This window comes from Sebastes fasciatus, chromosome 13 (assembly GCF_043250625.1).
Source record: "Sebastes fasciatus isolate fSebFas1 chromosome 13, fSebFas1.pri, whole genome shotgun sequence".
NCBI classification, from domain to species: domain Eukaryota; kingdom Metazoa; phylum Chordata; class Actinopteri; order Perciformes; family Sebastidae; genus Sebastes; species Sebastes fasciatus.
In genome coordinates, this window is record NC_133807.1 from 15793441 (window position 1) to 15814447 (window position 21007).

General features: G+C 38.9%; 1 protein-coding gene across 1 annotated transcript; it reads left to right on the top strand.

Annotated features, from left to right (window-relative positions):
- Positions 1 to 1620: 1620 nt before the first annotated feature.
- On the top strand, positions 1621 to 20322 carry crlf3 (cytokine receptor-like factor 3). Its single transcript, XM_074655804.1, has 9 exons — positions 1621 to 1758; positions 8513 to 8640; positions 12648 to 12855; positions 13115 to 13202; positions 13319 to 13496; positions 13582 to 13810; positions 15454 to 15592; positions 15834 to 15946; positions 16756 to 20322. Exons 2-9 carry the CDS (start codon positions 8524 to 8526, stop codon positions 17019 to 17021), a joined length of 1338 nt encoding a protein of 445 aa, XP_074511905.1. The 5' UTR covers positions 1621 to 1758; positions 8513 to 8523; the 3' UTR covers positions 17022 to 20322.
- The last annotated feature ends 685 nt before the right edge of the window (positions 20323 to 21007 follow it).

Below are 21007 nucleotides of genomic sequence, written 5' to 3' on the forward strand. Positions count from 1 at the left end.
TTGCTGCTTTGACACCTGAATTTCCGGCTTTTTTTTTTTTTTTAATAAAGGTACATCTTATCTTATCTTATCTTATCTTAAATAAATGAAAAGGATAATACAATTGCTCTGTATTCTGAACTTGAACTCCTGCATGGGTCTCTCAAACACACTCCAGTCCACTAGTTATTAGGTTTAATAGTAATGAAACTACAATAAGCTTGTTTAATTTGAAAAACACAGAGGATGTTTGTATCTGATCCAACATGGATCTGGGACCTCTATGGTGCCCTTACAATTAATTCAGCTGCTCAAGCAGCACTACTGCACACATGCTGTATCCACTACAACCAGTAGAGGGTGATGTCACTCCACATGGAGCCCATTATCCTACCTGATACCTGAGGAAAGAAACCTGTTTACACTCACTGCCTTGTCAAACCACTGATTCATTGTATTGTACTTTTTTAATTAGCTATGATCAGAATCAGAATCAGAATCAGAAAGGTGTTTATTGCCAGGTGTAAGGGGTATACACAAGGAATTTTCTTTGGCTTTTTGGTGCGAGACAAACAGTATAATAACAAAGAATAGATAAAACGTTAGAATAAAATAAGATGTGTTCTTCTAGGCTATTTGAATATTTGATCCAAGGTGCACAAGATGTGATGTGCATTACTGACTTTTATTTGATTTCTTATATCAATTGTTGCAGGATTAGTAATGCTATAATAGTTTTTCACCCTACACACTTGATTTTTGTTGGTTTCGGGCGTCTTTTAGGGGAGTTGGGGATCTAAATATCTGTACAAATATAAGTTAATATAATAAACGAAACACTGAGCTAATTGGTTTGCATCCATTGTATAAATATAGGTAACCCCATTATGAGAGCGCTACATGTAAATACTACACTTCTGTCATAACATACAATAACGTGACTTCAATTTTTGGTAAATATTTGTTTTATTGAAAGATGCTCAATTTACAGTGCAATTGCAATATATATAAGATGCATATAAACACTTTCATTAGTGCTTGAGACAATATATTTAAAGGAAAGGAAAAGGACAAATACACATGTGCACAGATACACACAAATCTATTTGTAGAAAAAAAGGGTTAATTATAAGCATGATACATCAACTTAAGTATAAATAATGTAGTGATAATGACTTGTATAACATATGACTAATAAGATAAGATAAGATAAGACATTCCTTTATTAGTCCCGCAGTGGGGAAATTTGCAGTGTACAGCAGCAAAGGGGATAGTGCAAAAAACAAGATGCATCAGCTAACAGTAAAAAAAAAGAGCTAAACAAAGTGTAACAAAATATGAACCATTTAAATAGAAGGAAGTATAAAAAATAGGAGCAGTATATACAGTATTGACAATAAACAGACTATTAACAAAATTGCACAAGTGGAAAATGATAATGATCAACATAATAAAAGAATATTAAATAAATAAATAAATGTACACATGTACATGTAACCACAGTATGGTTCAATTAGTTCACCCATCAACTCATTTCATCAGTTCTGAGGAGTCAGATGATGAGGGAGGGGAGAAAAGAGCATATCTCGATCCTCATTGGCTGGTTTCCTTGTCGATCAAACCGATCTCGTCTGTGATTGGCTGCCGTCCCGAAAACCTCGGAAGTGTCATTTTTGGGCTTGAAGCAAAACTTGGGCGCATCTAGCGGCGGTGTGGCGGCGTCTGAGAGCTGATTCACAACTTTCAGGACTAAATGGCCATCTGAAAGGAGTAAAACAGGTAAGTTTCAAGACTTTCCTCCATTTAAGAACGGATACTTTTTACTTTAAACGATTTAACAGTTGTTTTCTTTGGTAGTTTGTTGTGTTTGCTCTCTGAAGCGTGATCCAAGATTCATTGTCTTTTGGCCACAAGCTAGTCCCAAACTGTCCTCCTGTCTTATGAGAGAAGATAACCACGATATACATTAAAATATCGTCTCCATAACTGGCAAGTAGTGTCTCTCAATAAGTCATAGCTTACATGAATCACTTTTATCACCTGTAGCACTCTTTCAGTCTCTTTAACAGCTGATATTCACAACTTCTTTTGCTAGTTCGTCTGTTACTCTCATCTTCTTCTTCACCATGACGACCATCTATTGAAGTGGACATTTCATGGATAAAGATTAGTGATTAGTGAACATCTTCTACGCCGAATTGACTTAAATATATTGTATATGTAGGAAAACTCTTAATTATGTTACTGTGTTGTACACAGGTTTGCTGAGAGCAGCGACAAGTTAAAAGTAGGAGATTTCTTAAGGGAGTCTGGTAGTGGTTCTCTCCACACGCCAGCTGTCGTCTCCATAACTGGCAAGTAGTGTCTCTCAATAAGTCATAGTTTACCTGAATCACTTCTATCACCTGTAGCACTCTTTCAGCCTCATTAACAGCTTATATGGACAACCTTGTTTGCTAGTTCGTCTGTTACTGTCATCTTCTTCCTCCACCATAACGACCTATTGAAGTGGACATTTCATAGATAAAGATGTTGCTTTAGTGAACATCTTCTACGCCGAATTGACTTAAATACACTCTTTTTTCAGGAAAACTCTTAATTATGTTACTGTGATGTACACAGGTTTGCTGAGAGCAACTCCAACTTAAAAGTAGGAGATTTCTTAACGGAGTCTGGTAGTGGTTCTCTCCACACGCCAGCTAAATTCATATTATCTGGACTAAATCCAATGCGTGACATTCCCATATGAAAATTACAGAAAGTATGCAGCATGAATTATGTAATTATGTAATTATGCATAAAGAAAACTTATATGACAGCCTCAGTGCTGGTGGGCGGAGGTTTAACTACAAATAACTACAAAATACGGAAGTTGTTGAGAGCGAGTTGAGACATGTCTGATGTCTCCTGCTGTCTCTTCTTGTCAGTGTGGTCTGCTCTAATAATAATAATGATAATGTGGGTTTGGACTTGAGTGCCTTTCATAACTTTCCTATTTGTCAGAGCATGTGCAGCATGCTTTGGAGGAGCAGCTTCTTTAAACTCCTTGACTTTTATTTTATTTCTTTCTTTATCTATTTGCACATATATAAAACTGCACAAAATCTAGTCAATGAAAAAAACAAACAAGAAAAGTGTCAGGAGAGGTCAAGAAGCCACGGGCTTATACAAAGGACAAATAACAAAAAAGGAAGAAAGATCTAAACTAACATAATTTTAAAAATACAACAAAAGTTAAACAACAACAAGAAATACACAAAATATGCAGAAAAACCTAACCAAACAGTGGAAAACAATCCAATAAAAACAATGAAATACATACAAAAAACAGTAGAGAAGAAGAGAAAACATATCTAAACATATCAAAAGATAACTAGACATCATGAATTAAATGTTATTGAAAAGATTCAACAACAGTATGAGGCATTCAAGTGCTTAACAACATCTAAACAAAGTGTAATTTTGTGTTTTTCAGTAGGTTTGTCAAGTTAGAAGCACGGTAATTCTGTTTGTGTCAACTTCAGTGCTTCAAAAACAGCAAACTTTGAGTATATTAAGAAGAATATTAAAACACAGAATGATGAATAAACAATCACAAAAGCAACACAACAAAAACCTTTTATTCAAGTCTGTTTTGAGCAGTCAGTGTTTGTTGCCTTTCGTGTTGGATTGTGACCAAATATATATGAAATATAATATGCTTTCCTCGCCTCATACAAAGCTTCTTTAAGACTTTTTTCCCCCAGGCAGGACTTGGTTGAGTCACTACATATTTCTAACACCGTAAACAGTCTGACAGACGTGTGAAAGCTGGGCAGCAGGACATCATTCCATGCAAGTTGACCTAAATACTCTGAAAAACACACTGCTGATACTCTTTGGCTGCACATTTACATAAAAAACATACAAGCTTAAAGAATACAGGTTTGTGTCTATAGACACACCTGTATCATTTATACTGTATATAATAGACAAGAGTTTTTCTGTGTTATAGGACAAACCAGTTTGACATTTGTGTGGTGAGTTTTAAATAGGTTTTGGAGAGAAAGAGGGATTATAAACCACAGGATTAAAGAGAGAGAGATAGAGAGAGAGGGTTAGTGTCCTTTTTTAGACGATAAATAGAAAAATAAAATCTATGTTGAGGGTGTCTGTTAATGGCTGCTGTTCTGGTCAGTTTGTTGGCAGAAAGAAACGATTCAGAGAGAGGACTGATATATATCTGTGCATATTATTTATGTCGGAGCGAGTGCATGCCTGCATATTTCTGTAGCCCTACATTTGCATTCATGTGGCTAAAATATTTGCATATAGGCCTCCTAGAGTTTTGTTGGGTGTGGTGTGTCTAACAGTAAATCAGCGGATTGGCTGTGTGTTTATGTATCTGATCAAAATGTATGTGACGATCAAGTCAATGATAAATGTATATTAGAGGTTTAACGATTAGTTGATCAATCGATTTGTTTTGCTAAATGAAAGTAAAATGCAAATATTTTCATAATCTGTTGATTGTTTCAGAACTATAGACAAATATTAAAGTATATAGAAAAAGCTAAAAGGCCATAGCAGTGGTTTTGCATGTTTTAGCCCATTTACTACTAATGATGTACAATTTACATCATAATGATTGAGAGAAACTTATTAAACAACTATTTTGATAATTTATGAATCATTTAACAAGCAAAAATGCCAAAAATGTATTCCTTCTAGCTTCTTAATTGTGAGACATGTCTACTATTCTGTGTTTTATATCATTGTAAAGAGAACATTTTGGGGTTTTGGACTGTTAGTCTGACCAAACAAAGGATATGAATACAGCAACTTGGGTTTTTAGGAAATAAATTGATTAATCAATGAATCGAGATAATAACCTAGACCTATACATACATCAGATTCTTGACCCCAAAAAAGCAAATTGTCCAAAATTAGAAAATGTTCCTTTAACAATATACCATGCATCACAGGTACGGAACCTGTCTATAGTTACAAAAATAAAACATTTACTTGTACATATACATTATTTTCTGGTGCATTGTTCTGATATTTACAGTGAATACCTGTATTTATATAGATTATTATTTTCATGGTTCTGTGTTTTGCAGAGGATGAGCTCATTATGGATGTAATGTTGAAATAATGGTGAATACATTCGTCCATAGTGTGTAATATTAATGTAAGATGCCCTCCTGGTTCACATGACGATACTGTCGCTACTGTATGTGGCAGCAGCACGAGGCCCGTCGGTGACTTCCTCTTTAGATTGGAGCTGTAAAGGAAGCGTGGTCGACCGCAGCAGGTTGTGTCATTTTTACTTTTAGCTCTGAGGGGGACGAAGAAAAAAGAAAGTTACTTTTTAACCTTCATCATTTGAAGACTTTAACATGTGAAGATTGAAATGAGGGTAGTTATCTAACAGGAAGCTTATTTCTACATCGCACATGAACTTATATATTATATTAACAGCACTATCATATGTGGGCATGAATGAGTTTTACTGGTGTTACTGGTGTTGGTCTCCGTATTTAGTCCAGTCTGTAGAGGTGTATTAAAGGGAAGGTGTATTTTGTATAAAAACTGAATTTAAAGAAATAAAATGCATTGTGACAAATCCACAATCTCGCCCATTTAAATTCACCATTGAGATTAAAAAATTCGAAATTTAATTGATTAGTCGATCAGCATAAAATGACTCTCATCAATCTGGATCGATTTATCGATTCAATGATCAACGATCCAATATCATGAATGCAAAGTAAAAACATCCATACATCTTTAAGATACCTCGTTATTTTGAAATTCTTTAACTGATAAAAAAACATTTGCACTTATAGATGAGAAATGTGGCTTTATAGTGAACAACAGGAAGTCTACTTTTATTATTTTTATCAAAAGAATTGTTTTTTATATAAATGTCTGGAAGAGCCCAGTAATAAAATTGTAAAATCATATTTTAGTTGCTTTTTTTAGGTTGATATAAATGTAACTGATTGTGTTAAACATATATGCAATATGCTATTGTCTCATATCGATCACAGGCCCCTGAATTGAATCAAATCAAAATTGTGTCGCGGTAGGTTTTGTGATATCAGCAAATATCGTAACGTAGTCCAAAGAATCGATACAATATCGTATCGTGATGAAACTGGTGATTCACACCCCATCAGAAATGTAAAGGATTTGCTTGCTCCAGCTTCTCAAGTGTAACTGATTTTTTTCAGTTTTATAACAAAGTAAATTAAATATCTTTTGGGTTTCGGCCTGTTAATCTAACAGAAAATCCAATTTGAAGATTTCTCCTTGGGTTGTGGGAAATTGGGATTGGCTAAACGATTAATCTATTAATTAATAATACGGTTGACAAATTAATTGAAACTGATTCGGGTTTTAAATCCCCTTGATTTTTGCACCATGAATAGAGGAAATCATTCAGGGTAGTTTAAATTGAAATTCGTTTTTGCTCTCAAGTCAATGTTTTGTTCATAGTATCAGTGTATGGTGGTGCTACAGACTCCAAATAAGTGCATTAGCAATATATTTGTATATTTTATGCGATGATTTAATGAAGGCTTGCTTTCAACACCTTATTTTGGAGGTGAAATGAGTGTGATGTTGCAGCGCTTCTGCGTCTTTGAGTCTTGAACCCAAACTGTTGCTTTACAGTTAATATTCAGATGTTTTTTCTGTGATAAACTAGTGAGAAATACTCTGGCTTTAATGCATTTTGTGGTATATACTGTTGTGATATAAAGTGTTTTCTGCAAGTCGAGTTGCCGTAGATGTTCAGTTGCAAACTCTCCTACACTTTTAGAAGCAGTCTCAAACTCTCCGCGGTCTCACTCTCATGTGTGTGACTGCGGTGACGTTAACACTGACATTAGAATAACTCTACATGTTCGTGTTACTTTGTTCTGTGCTATCAGTTTTCCATTATACACCGAATGGCTTTAACATTAACACAGAGCCAAAATAACCAGATGCACCTGCGCAGCAGCATTATTTTAGTGATCTCTGATAACGGATGCTAAGGTCACAGGAAGGAGCTTAATAAACTGATGTTATGTTACTCACTGAGTGTATTATGAGGGTATTATTCTGGGGTCAGGATTGAATCATATCGTGCTCCTATTTAGTTTTTTATTTTTGAAGGAAGGTTCATGTTGTATCAGACTGATCAGTCCTCATCCATATTGTATTTAAAGGTCCGTATCGGTCCGTTCCCTCGCTGCAGTGTGCTGAAGTCACTCATAAAGTCGTGTTGTTAACCGGCTGGTAGCAGGAAGTGGTTTTCTTGTTGCCTCACATCCTCTGCCAGTCATAATGCTCTGCATGCACCGTTGAACCTCGTAGTTTTTGTGGTGGAGGATGCAGGTTGTGATGCATTGGACTCCTCATACAGAAAGTATTCAGACCTTGTCACTATTGTCACATTTTGTTGTGTTGCATGCTCAAATTGTTTTAAATAATTTTTTTCTACACTCAATACTCCATAATGACAAGTATTGTGTTTGTGTGCATGTATGAAAGTGTGTCATATATTCATATATGAATAACTGGTCAGAGGAATGTGCAAGTATGTGCAAGGAGGAGGATAAATAAATGGTAATAATAATAATAATAATAATAATTGATAAGTAAGTTCAATAACTACATAAAAAATTATAATAATAAAAAAAGTATTAATAATAATTAATAATAACACAAATAAGTAAATAAATCAATTAATATTATGGGCTTTGGTGTATCCTGGGATATGAACAAAGAGAAAAGGTGCAATTCTTAAAAACAAGGAAAAAGCAGAGAGAATTTGCTGACTGTGTGCGTTGATGTTTTTTTGTGTTTAAAATAAATAGAAAATATATAAATAATCAACAGTTATTTTAGGGTTTGTTTTGTCAGTGACACGTAGTACAATAAGGTGACCAATTAGACAGACAGCCAAAGGTATGATGAAATATACAGACATTAACGCAAGACATTATAATTTGCATAAGGTGCAGATTTGTAGTTGTTTTTGTTAGTGGGAGTATTGTAAGTGTTTGTGTGCATGTATGAAAGTGTGTCGTTGTGTAAGTGTGTCATGTTCATACACGAATAACTGTGATCAGAGGAATGTGCAAGTATGTGCGAGGAGGAGGATAAATAAGTAAATAGGTAAATAAATAAATGGTAATAATCATTTCCATAAGTAAGTTCAATAACTACATTAATAATAATAATAATAAATAAAATAAAATAATAATAATATAATATATAATATATAATATTTATATTATATAATAATAATAACTAATAGTAAGGGGTTTGGTGGTTTATCATGGGAAGGAACAGTAATTTTAGATGGATAAAGATCCCTCAGGACATGAGCTGCAGTCATTTTATACTCTCTGAAACACAGTATGTGAGTTTGTGTGCGTCCGGTTTCAGGTTATACGGCATATCTGGTTGTGTTTTGTAAATATTCTTCTTTTTTTGTTGTGTGTGTGTGTGTGTGTGTGTGTGTGTGTGTGTGTGTGTGTGTGTGTGTGTGTGTCAGGAGGCGGGAGGATGTCTGTGGAGGTGGACTTGTTGCTGCAGGAGGCGAAAGAAAGCATCGAGGCGGCCCAGAACTACCGCAGTGAACTCCAGCAGCGCCTGCATGGCCTCAACCAGGCCCGCAAACAGGTAGTCTACTCACTCCTCTGCTATAACAGGATGGATAGCACCACTTGGGTTCACTTCTTTTGTGCAGAAAAAATGGCTCATGTTACTGCAGCCAGTGTTGTCCTCCTGAGGTATGATGGTTTTACGGTGTCTCCCTGTGTCAACCAGTCCAGGGTGATATAAAGTGTGTTACAGTAGCCCCTGACCCAACAGAGTCCCAGGAGAGTATTCTCTCTCTCTCTCTCTCTCTCTCTCTCTCTCTCTCTCTCTCTCTCTCTCTCTCTCTCTCTCTCTCTCTCTCTCTCTCTCTCTCTCTCTCTCTCTCTCTCTCTCTCTCTCTCTCTCTCTCTCTCTCTCTCTCTCTCTCTCTCTCGCTCGCTCGCTCGCTCGCTCGCTCGCTCTCTCTCTCTCTCTGTTATCTCTTCCTTTTTCCTGCTGTCTAGATTTACCCCTCCAGCTGCTCACAGTAAACAATGCTGCTATTTCCTGTTGCTATGGACGGACAGCAAGTTTTAGAGGAGAGGGACGGGGTCTGATTCTTGTCCAGAAATTTCAGACCATGACTCATTTTCTTAAAGTGGCAATCTAATAGTCCTCGTTGATTTTGCGACACGCTGTTTACTGGTGTTAACAGCAAATGCGGGGTAAGGTAAAGGGTAACTTCGGTACTTTTTTCAACCTATTTTCTCATGTTTTTCTGTCTAAGTGACTAATAGGGACAACAATTTTTTGAAACTGGTCCAGTATTGAGGGAGAGCGCTGCAGCCGCTAAATGAACAGCGAGGTCAGTGAGCAGCTACTGTAAGGTTACATTCACTAAAAGTGCGTGTTTTTACTACTGACAGGCTCAGATTGTTATTATAAGTGTCTGACAACATAATGGAAAGGAAAGGATGATGCGAAGGCGAGGTACACCCTGGACAGGTCGCCAGACTATCACAGAGCTGACACATAGAGACAGACAACCATTCACGCTCACATTCACACCTACGGGACATTTAGAGTCAACAATTAACCTGGACTGTGGGACGAGGTGTAATGTCTGACATTATGGAAAAAGTTGCTCAAAGAGAAGTCTCATTCTGAAATCTGGCGAGGTGACATTTTGACAGAAGACAACGGTGGAAAACCCACACTAACATGCAAACTCCTCACAGAAAGACCCCAAGTCAGGTTTGAACCTGTGACCCTCTTGCTGTAAGGCAACATTGCTAACCACTGCACCACTGTGCAGCACCCCTGTTACTCAAATATACTGAAGTTATCATTTAACATTACAGGTCCCAGAATACTGGGAGCAGCAAAACAATATATAAATAAAGAAGTCGGGCAATAATTGGCCTTTTTCCATCATTCTGTGAGCAACTGTGATCTGATTTTATTCCTCGCTCTTCATCTAACAGCTCAATGTGGCTGCTCCTGACTCTTCATCATTCCTTGACATATTTCAAACTGATCCGCTGGCAAAAAATGACCGTTGTCTTATTTTAGCGGTCAGTGTCCAGCTTACTGACAAACATATTGCATTTCTTATGATTAATTCATAATACAAGTCCGTTAAATGCTTTTAATGTGAAGGTGCTGCAGTAGGAAATGTTCGGTTCACAGTAGCAGTAACTTCATACAGTATTTTTTTCAAAGAATGGACTCCCTCCGCCCAATCCCAGCGGCTCCATCATGCATTATCTCTGGGTTTCTTTCCCATAACCCCTTTCTTTCCCACAGCAGCAGCAGTGATGGCTCACCACCAGATTAAAGGAAACATGACACACACACAAACAATAAGAAGGAGATACCAGAGCGTGTGTGTTTGAAAACTCGGACAATCACTGCAGCATGTAGTCGTCCAAACATTGGCCTGATGTCAGATCGTCTCCTCCGTGTTTAATCGTGTCTGGTCATGATTTCAGTTTGACTTTTATTTTACCAAAATATTGATCATTTGGTCGTCTGTGTGGCGCTGATAGTCGTCAGGAAGTGATGCCTTGTCTCCAGTGGAAAAATCCCACACACATTTACATAGACACCCACGAAGTTCAGTGTGTATTCTGGCAGGAACCCAGTGTGTGCGTGTGCGTGTGCGTTTGTGTGTGTGTGTCTGTGTGTGTGTGTGTGTGTATGTGAGTGTTCGCATTCTCATAGTCCTACTGTCCTGCTTTATCAGTGCAGCAGTTGTCAATCAGCCTTCCGTTTCCTGCTATCTTTCTATCGCGCTCTCTGTAGCCTTGTTGTGAAATGATTGTGTGTGTGCGTGTGTGTGTACATGTATATGTGCATGTGCATGTGTATGTTGGTTTATGAAAGTGTGTTCTGCAAAGGGGAACTGAAACACGACCTCTACCGCTGATGACAATCCTGCAAGCTTCCTGATGAGCTACTCTTCAGTGAGGGTAGTGTGTGCTTACACTGTGTATGATAGTAGCAGTAGTAGTAATAATGGTGGTGGTGGTGGTGGTAATAGTAGTAGTAGTAATAGTAGTAGTAGTAGTAGCAGCAGCAGCAGCAGCAGCAGCAGCAGCAGTAGCAGTGCCAGTAACACTTCATTTTACAGGTCCGCAAATGTCATGGTAATTAGGTGATAATTAGCAAGTAACCTATTTTACCAAATTACCCCAATATTTACCTCAAAATTGATGGAAAATGACTTTATTATAAACATTATTTAATAATTATATGCTAAAATAGCATATAATTGTTAAAATAGGGCCCGTAGGCTTGAGAAGCGGCTGCTCTTCATCGGAGGTGGAAAACCAAAACTAATAGAAGACACTTCTGATCAGGCACAAATCTCACCTTTGTGTGATTTATTGTCTACATGTAACCTGGTAGCTAATGTAAGAATTCAGGGAGTTTTTTAAAAGAGTTATTTGCTAATTATTATCTATTTATCAGCAGACATGCAAATAAAGCACATCAATTAACTTTGTATTCTTGTCCTGAAAATGTATTAAATAAATTACCAGCTATTTATTACTGCTTAATATAATTATTAAATAATCTTTATAATAGATATAAAATGATAATTATAAAAGTTGAGAGTCAAGTCCTAAATCAAAACAGCCAAACAAAGGATTTTTTTCTTGCTAATTACCATGAAATTTGTGGACCTGTAAAATGTGTTACCATAGGGCCTTACTCCTGTGAGCCATAGAGCTCCTTTAAAAGACATCACTGAGCCTCACTGTGTGACATGTTCCTTCATCATCATGAACACACACACTTTAGATTATTTACTCTCAATCCCACATACACCGTCCTGCTGCCACTAAGACTCACTAGAGCACCACATGTAGATTCATCCGCCTCTGAAAATAGTCCCCATCTAATACACTATTTCCTCCTGTTTGTCTGATTTAAAAACTACAGTGAGCAGCTGTTTTAGGAAATTACTGAGACTTCTTTAAAATGAAACTATATATTTGTTAAAATGAAACTATATATTTGTTAAAATGAAACTATATATTTGTGTTAAAGATTTACTTCTTCAGTAGGAACCAATGAGCTCAGAGCTGAGAGACACTAACAGGAAGTCAGAAAGTATTGAGAGACGGATTAACCTTTTGTGGGATTTGTTGACTATTATAAAATAACAAATATCATTTTCTTACAGTTACTGCTGTGGGTCATAAATACTGTTAGCTGTCTGAGGTCACTGGAACTCAATTTGTCATGTTAACTAGACGGGGCCTTTAGTTGTCTGTCAGCATGAAGCTTTTACAAACAAACTTTTGGAAATCTGAGGACGTGTCACATGGAAATTTTCTTCTAAAAAAGCATCTAAGTATATAAGTTGTCATGACAGCGTGACAGCATGTTTTCTGCATGTTTGTACTTTCAGTGCAATCTGTCCAGTAGTTGATACAAAAGTATTTTATTAGTGACATAATGACTTCTGCAGTATCGATCTGTCCATACCCAGAATGTGGTGGTACCGGACATATCTTGGCTGTGAAGGTTTGAAGTTGCATAAATGTAAAGCAGAATGATGATGTTTTATATCCGCCAACACTCTGTTTGGGTCTCTTTAGGTCCGGGGCAGCTCGAGTCAGGCGCGCGAGGCCCTCCGGAGGCACTTCACAGAGCTGCAGGCGGCCGCCGGTCGGCTGCTGACGGAGCGGTTGGCCACCCTGCTGGCCGAGGTGGACGCCATCGAGGCGGACAGCGTCAAACCGCTAGATGACTGCCAGAGCCTCATTGAGCACGGGGTGGGCCAGGCCGACGAGCTGCTGAGAGAAGGTGAGTCCCTGAAACACAACGTTTACATCTCTGCTGTTGGACAGACACCATCTGCAAACGATTGCTTGTTTTCTACTTGTTTTGCTGTTATGTGATTTTGGACGGTTTGTCGAGCAAAATAAGACATTTTTAGACGTCACCTTGGCAATTTTCGGACATTTTTTAGGGCTAAACGATTAATAACAATGAAAATACACGTTTGTTGCATCCTTACTTCTCATAAAATATTTAAACCTAGCCTCCATCTCTGTCTCTCCAGGGGAAGCAGCTCTGCGTTGTGGTCTCGGGGAGAAGGAGGACAAACTGGGCAGTTTCACCAAGAAGGCCATGCACATCCAGCTGGACAGGTAGGACAGAGACTCTCAATAATACTCCATGATCAGAAAAAGCACCTGTAACTGTCCTGTCCAGTGATTCTGGTACTTCCTGCTGTTTTATATTTGGAGTTCTGTGTGTTTTCCAGCTTACCGGAGGTACCAGCGTTGGTGGACGTGCCATGTGTTTCCGCCCAGCTGGACGACTCCCTGCTGAGTCTGCTGAGGGACCGGGTGTCCCGCCTTGGTTCCGTCTCCTCCCACCCGCCCGTCCAGATAGAAGAGCTGCAGGAGAGACCGGGCAGCGTCCTGGTCCGCTGGTGCAAGGTCAGTTATTATATAGAGGTGGCATAAACACAGAGAACATACTCACATACGTGTTGATGTAATTGTCATTATATGCGTGCATCAGGTGGACGAGGACTTTGCAGCAGCAGATTATCGACTGCAGTACCGGCGGTCTGGCAGCGGGGGGAGCCAGTACGAGGACGCCTACATCGGTCGGGACTGCGAGTTCCTGGTTCTCCACCTCGACCCTCACACTGATTATCTGTTCAGGGTGTGCGCCCGCGGGGAGGGTCGCACCGAGTGGAGCCCCTGGAGCATCCCACAGACGGGATACACCACACTGGCACCGCACGGTAGGTGAACACTCGGCTGCCATATCTGACCCAGGGGCGGCTGCACGGGAACTTGTGGTCGAAATGTTATCGTGATCTGTGACCATACTAACAACACGCTCAGTGTGGGAAACCCTTAAGCCGAGTTCACGCTACACGACTTTCAAAGTCGTCAGATCGCTGTACTGCTCACACTACACAACGTGCTGTCTTGTACTCGGGAGTCTTTAATCGTCTTTAGTTGTTGTGGTTTTCACACTACCTGACAGGAGGTCACACACTACAAGATCTTTCACCAGGAGGAATCCCCGATGAGGTCAACAAACTACATTTTGTCACGAAAACACACGTGAGAAATACACAGTAAATGACGCGATACCATATGAGAGACACATTGCTGATGATGTTGGCACATGTGTTTACAAAATAGCCTGTTTCCACCGGTCTCTTTTTTTTAACACTATTTATTCCTCTTAAATTAAACTGGTGCACAATTAGAGTGACTACACATGTAACATAACATTACACTCCGTTGTGTTTTGGTCATTAATTTTTCAGTTACAGTACGTGATTGGCCGCTGCAGCGTGACGTCAGGTTGCGTTTTTCCAAAAGTTGATTATGCTTCAACTTTTTTTTGGTGTAAATGCAGCTTAATACAATGAAGATGAGCAAAAGTTTGTGGGCTGTTGATAAGTGTTCTACTTACAGTATACAAGAATAAAAGGCTAGAAGTACTGTAGAAGTAAGTTTTCTAAACATTAAACCCACATCGGGTATCGCTATGTATCATAGCGGGTTGATACACATCAACGCTTCATGATACCTCACTGTCATATTTTCCAGGGTCCCAGTCACTGTACCTCGAATATTACTATTTTTTTTGTGACCAATTTTTGTAATTACATTTTTCCATGTAGTTTGGTGGGGGTATAGCAACATAACACAAAGGAGTCTGAAAGCACTTATACAAGGAGCATACATTCACACATAGTTAAATACCTGCATACAGTATCATCATCGGGTACAAGATGTGCCAACACCTCTGTCTTAAATCTTTACAGTATAGAATCAAAAACTTTATCTGCAGCAGATTATCAACACAAATACAGACCCAACGTCAGTCCCTACCGACCACTGATCCATCCATTTCTTCTGTCTGTCTGTAAGCAGACAGATGTGTGAATCCTTCAGACCCACCCAGACCACAGAGTTTTAGTATCAACGTTAATACTGATTCACAGAGGGTGTTAAACAATCAAAACAATAAAACTCCTAAATACAACTAGAGCTGCAATGATCACTCGATTAGTTGTCAACTATTAAATTAATCGCACAATAATGATAATTGATTAATTGATAAAAAGGCTAAATTCTCTGATTCCAGCTTCTTAAATGTGAATATTTTCTGGTTTCTTTACTCCTCTATGACAGTAAACTGAATATCTTTGAGTCATGAACAAAACAAGACATTTGAGGACGTCATTTTGGGGTTTAGGAAACACTGATCGACATTTTTCACCATTTTCTGACATTTTATCGACCAAACAACTAATCGATTAATCAACAATGAAAATAATCGCTAGTTGCAGCCCTACATGTAACCTAAAACTACATTATGTTGATAAGCCCTCTGTGTGTGTTTGTCTCTTCTCTCATGATCCAGAGTGGTGTCCGGGTACGGAGGGCTACATCCTGAGCAGCAGGAGAAACATCGCCCTTCGCAATGACTCCTCCCAGTCGCGCTGCCCCGTCCTCTACTCCAACACACCCACCTACTTCTGTGGCCAGACGCTCACCTTCAAGTACGCACAAACACCCAAACCCACTCAAACACTTACACATTTATGTACGCCTTCCAACTGGGAAATTAAACTCATGTTGAATATTTGTATAGATTATAAACGTGCACAGTCTGGTGACTTCTAGCAGCTTTATGAATGATTACTAACTCTTTTTCTTTTGGCCTGGATTTTTCATGTCAAAGATTTGGAAGCTTCCAATGATCTAGTGTTTTTGACATATATATTTTGTGTGTGTGTGTAGGATGTCTGCAGCCGGTCAGATGGATCGGAGGGACAGTCTGGGCGTGTGTGTGGACAGCGGGAAGGGGGTGGAGTCACTTCAGAGAGACCAGGCCGTCTGCATCTCCACCAACGGTACGCTGACCGTCATTCTGTGTTTTTAGGAATAAGATGATCATATTCTATATTTTTTCAACAAATCTCATGAAAATCCAGCTAAACCTAAGTTTGATATTAAGTGAGAGTAAAGGCAACACTAACTGCTACTTTCTAACTGCTTATTTTCACACATAACACGTAACTTAAGTTGTTGCATCCATTCACATGATGGGCATCAAGTGAAGTCCTCTATTGGTATCGGTATCACTTTAAGGGTACTGGTATTGATCGTTTTTTTAAATGATACCCACCTCTGGTAAACATGGATGTAAACAATGCAGGTTTAAAAGTGTTTGGCTTTGCAAATGTTTTATGAGGAAGTAAATGCATTCAACTCGTTTGACCTCAAGGATTCACACAATGGGTTTGTTTACGAGAAGACTCTGCAGGGCATCTTTAACTCTACTCTGTAATTATCTTGTACCTTGTTATAGCATAACTCTCACACTAAACTACAGTAAAATACACACACAGCTGCTGCGGGACGCTCTATTGTTTCCTCCACTACATTTCAGAGAGAAATGTTATATACTTTTACTCTAAACTAAAGAAACCTAATGAATTTATTGTTACCAACCATGTCATACTAACATGTCGGGAAGGAGGAAAACAACGCTTCAAAGTCAGGCTACATTTTGGCGAGAAAGAACTCATGATTTCAGATGATGTACACCACTTCTATGTGACATCTACTGTTGACCTGCTATCTCCCCCTAAAGACCCCCTGTACGCCCTGAAAAAGGGGTAAAGTGATGTAACCATTAACAGTGTATGGATCCTCTCAGGTGCTGTATTCGTCAACGGTAAAGAGATGACCAACCAGCTGCCCGGCATCACCGTGGGCTCCGCTGTGACCTTCGACATGGAAGTTGTGAACCTGTTTCCTGTCAGCAACAACAACCTGAGCGAGGGGGGAAACTTCAAGCTGAGGGTCACCATCGGCTCAGGGAATCGGGAGGTAGTGTGCGATTGGCTGGTGGACCAGGCGGTGGACTGCCTCTTCTTCGGCTGCTCCTTCGTCCACTCCGGCTGGAAAGTGCTGGTGTTTTAACCTGCTGGAGTTCAGGAGGCCGTCACACAGGCTTGGTCATCTCCGGTTTTCTTCTTCTGAGTCTGGGAAACGATCTATTGATTCTTCAACAACCGTTACCTTTCAGACAAGTTTTTCAAAATTAGCAGCTACACATGATATTCGTCACGTACTGACTGTGTCTGGGAGCGTTGCTGCCTCCTTGTGAGGAAATATGATTCTCTTTGTGAAACCCTGTCAGTGTTTTCGATCTTCTCCACTCTACATGTGAACCAACAGATCATCACCCCAACAGTGATCCTGCTCTTCTTCAGCCTTCAGGGAACCGTGTTGTGTTCGTCACAGCTTCCTGGCTTTTAGTTTGATTCTCGGGCCTTCTGACAAGGTTGGCTATTGTTTACAGCTTTGTTTTTTATGTGGCATCTTCCCTCGCTGTGGGGAAGACTTTCAGTTGGCTGTTGATCTATGCATCGTCTTAATTTAGTAAGAGTTTGACAGCCTGCCAGGACACTGTTCTTAGGAGGCCATAAGACTATAGATACGTTTTTTATTTGTATTTTTTTTGGGAGCAGCAGGAAATAAAAGACAGACGTGTTACAATCTGCTGCTCTTTTTTTTATTTGTTTATCTTTAAAATAACCCGTCACTGTGAAAGTCACACCTCGCCTCGTTGTATTTTTCTTTTGCCTTCTAAACGTGTTCATCGGATGTTTTAAAGTTTACAGTTTGACAAAAACACAAACCGGCCTGAGTGTTATCTGCCGCTCATTTAAAAACAATGACCAAAGACGGAGTTTGGTGACATGGTGAAGCAGCGTGGGATCATGGGAGTTGTTGTCTTCATGTCAGTCAGCTTCTCCTGCTTAGGATTCCTTCAGTGTTCATTGTTTTCACCACAGAGGTCTCCTCCTCTCCAAAAACCAACCGACCCGCTGATTAAAACTGGTAAAAACACTGAATACACGTTAAAAATCATTGATCAAAATCATCAATTAGACATTTAAATACGGAAAAGTTAGATATTATACCTTCAAATGGATCTTGAGTTTATTTTCCTTCATGTCAAACTAAACTCTTGAGATAATTAAAGCTACTTTACTGCCTCCATGAAGAGAAAACGGCTCAATAGCTGAACATACTTTACTGTATGTGTGATATATTATCTTTGGAAAGAGACATTGTTGTTGAGTTTTACAGCTTTTAGCTCCAGGCTGAAGAACGTTTTTTGTTTGAACTGTCGCCTTTAAAACAATCCAGCTGTTACTTTGAATTGTTTTTAGCCGTTTGCATTGACAATCCTAACAGTATTTACAAAAACCTGCCGTTGTAGTGGGAGGATGAGAGCTGAGCGTCATGTATGTTTGATGGTTACTGATAAATCTGTGAGGAACTAATCAGCCTCATTCAGTCCAGTTTACACGGTGGGACTCATCATTACTGTATGTGGCTGCTGTTAATAAGAGTTCATTAATTAATGTGAGGACCTGAGTTAACCTCTTCTGTTGCCGTGTTGATACTAAATATTAAGAAAGATGTTTAAACCTGAAAACAGAATAACAATGTTTGGATAAAGTGGAGCTTCAGGTTAAACAGGATTTTAAACTAATTTTGTGGAATATTTTAACTGTTTATAACCAAACGAGAAGTGTAGTTTATCATTTCTTAGTATCTGCCATCCAGCTCTGGCTTTAGAGCAGCAACTAATGATTATTATTGATGAACCTACCAGTTACAACTGTAAAATGTTAGAAACTGGAGACTCATTTTGTCCATCCAGCAGTCAAAAACCCCCAAATATTCTATTAATAATGATATAAAAGCAACAATTTGTCACATCTGAGTAGCTGGAAACGGAGAATATTTGGCAAATTTTACTTGAAATATACTAACTGTGATGAATCCATCATCAAAATTAATTAACTAATCGTATCAGCTATAGTCGGCGTAACAAAAAATCTATTCAGCATCTGTTTCCATCAAGAGAACTGCAGCTTCTGTAATCAAGATCTTGTTCGACTATAAAGTCTCATGATAGAGGCGTCTTATTTTGAAGGAATAGTTTGACACTGACGACCGCTGGTCGCCAACAAATATCTCCAGCACGTAAACTCCTATGACATTTTTAATTCCTGTTTTTGTACTGATAAAACGATCGAGATGCAACATCTTAATTCGTTTTTTTTTAGACTTTGGATAGAGCCAGGCTAACAGTTTCCCCGTTTCCAGTCTTTATGCTGAGCTACGCTAATCGTCCCCGGGCTCCAGCTCTGTACTAAAAATACAAACACGTTTTCACTCCCATCTCGTCAAAAACAGACGCCTGGTCAGTGGCCCTACGCTTCAAACTGTGACGCTCTAGTGGCAGTTTTGTACGTAAGCTACGTAATACCTCAGCTGCTATGTCAGTTAACCGTCTAATAGTGAAGATGGGTTTACATTGTAGTTGAAAGCCCGGTGTGTTTCATACAGATGCTAAAGGCTGCATCGGTATGAGAAGGCGAGGGCCACTGATCAAGAGGCGGTATTTGGGAGTGAGAACGAGTTGAACGCAAACATGAGCGGTTATCAATCGTCTCGTCTCGCTCTCAGCAAGAAAGCATCTTTCCCAAAATGTCAAACTATTCTTTAACGACGACGTTATTGTTATTTTGTTTTGTCAACACATACTTTCTAGAATTTAAAGAGCGTCTCTAACTCTGGTACATCAGGATGTTCCACCATATTTATGTTACTCTCACGAATGTATTTGTCTGCTGTCAGTTTTATTCTTTATTATATTATTAGGTCTGTCTGGTGGAGTGAAGGCCTTTAAAACAATGATGCTGCAACGTTATCAGTTATTTGTTAAACCTGGTTCTAACAATCTTAATGTTTTTACAACATTTCAGCTTTTCTGATTCAGTTTTTTCCGTCTGGATAAAAGCAGCGTCATCGAGAACACGACACTGAAGAAAAGTCTCGTGTTCTCGACTTCTGTCTTTCCGCTGCGTTTTTTTTCCTTGTGCAAATTTAAAATAAATATTTGTTTTTGTCGTGCACACACTGCCCTCTTCTTCAGCTGCCTAACCGACGTTCTGCGGAGATGTTTCCTCGTTGTTCAGTGTTTCGTCTTTGTGGAGGACACTGGGTGGGTCCAGTTGATGGTACAGATCTCTTGAGAACCAGTGAACAGAAACTTCCTGCTGAAGAAGAGTAAACTGGTGATGGAGAGTTTGACAGTAAAAACAGTGACATCTGCTGGTCAAACTGCTGCTTTGCATTTATTCTCACTGCTGTCATCTTGGATGTTTTGTTCAATAAAGGTCAAATTATGTTAACTGAACACTTTTCTATAGTTTGTGACGCTATGAGACCTCGTTCGCAGTCGTCAAGTAACAGACTCGACAGGAAGAGGAGTAAGAAAACTCGTCGTGTCTAGAAGGTAGCACGCAAATTGCAAAACTCTCGTGAGACGTTAAGGTTAGGCATTGACCTTGAATAGTTGAGTTTAGGATAGGTTGTCGGGTCTCGCAAGAGTTTTTGCAAGCTCTCGCAATTGGCGGATTAGCGTCTAGATACAACCTTTTAATAGCTTTTGAATATCAATGCATTTACATGCTTATTTTATGTAGTATTCACCTTTAATCTGAAGATAGATGACAATTTTCTGATTGTTTACATAGTTATTTTAGTTCATATCTGTGAACTACAGTGGTGGAAGATGTATTTAGATCCTTTACTGCAGTAAAAGTACTAATACCACACTGTGAAAATACTCCGAAAGAAGTAAAAGTCCTGCATTCAAACCTTACAGAAGTAAAAGTATTATCAGCTAAATATACTCAACGTATTTAAAGTAAAAGTACTGATGTGTCAGTACTTTTACTTTACTGTCAGTATCAGATGTTTCTGGATTAATATTACTGCTGCATGTTGCATTTTAACTTTTATATCCTGTTGGCTAGTTTAATGCCAATTAATTTACTGTCAATCACCTAATCGAACAATCGTTTCAGCGGTACTTGGAG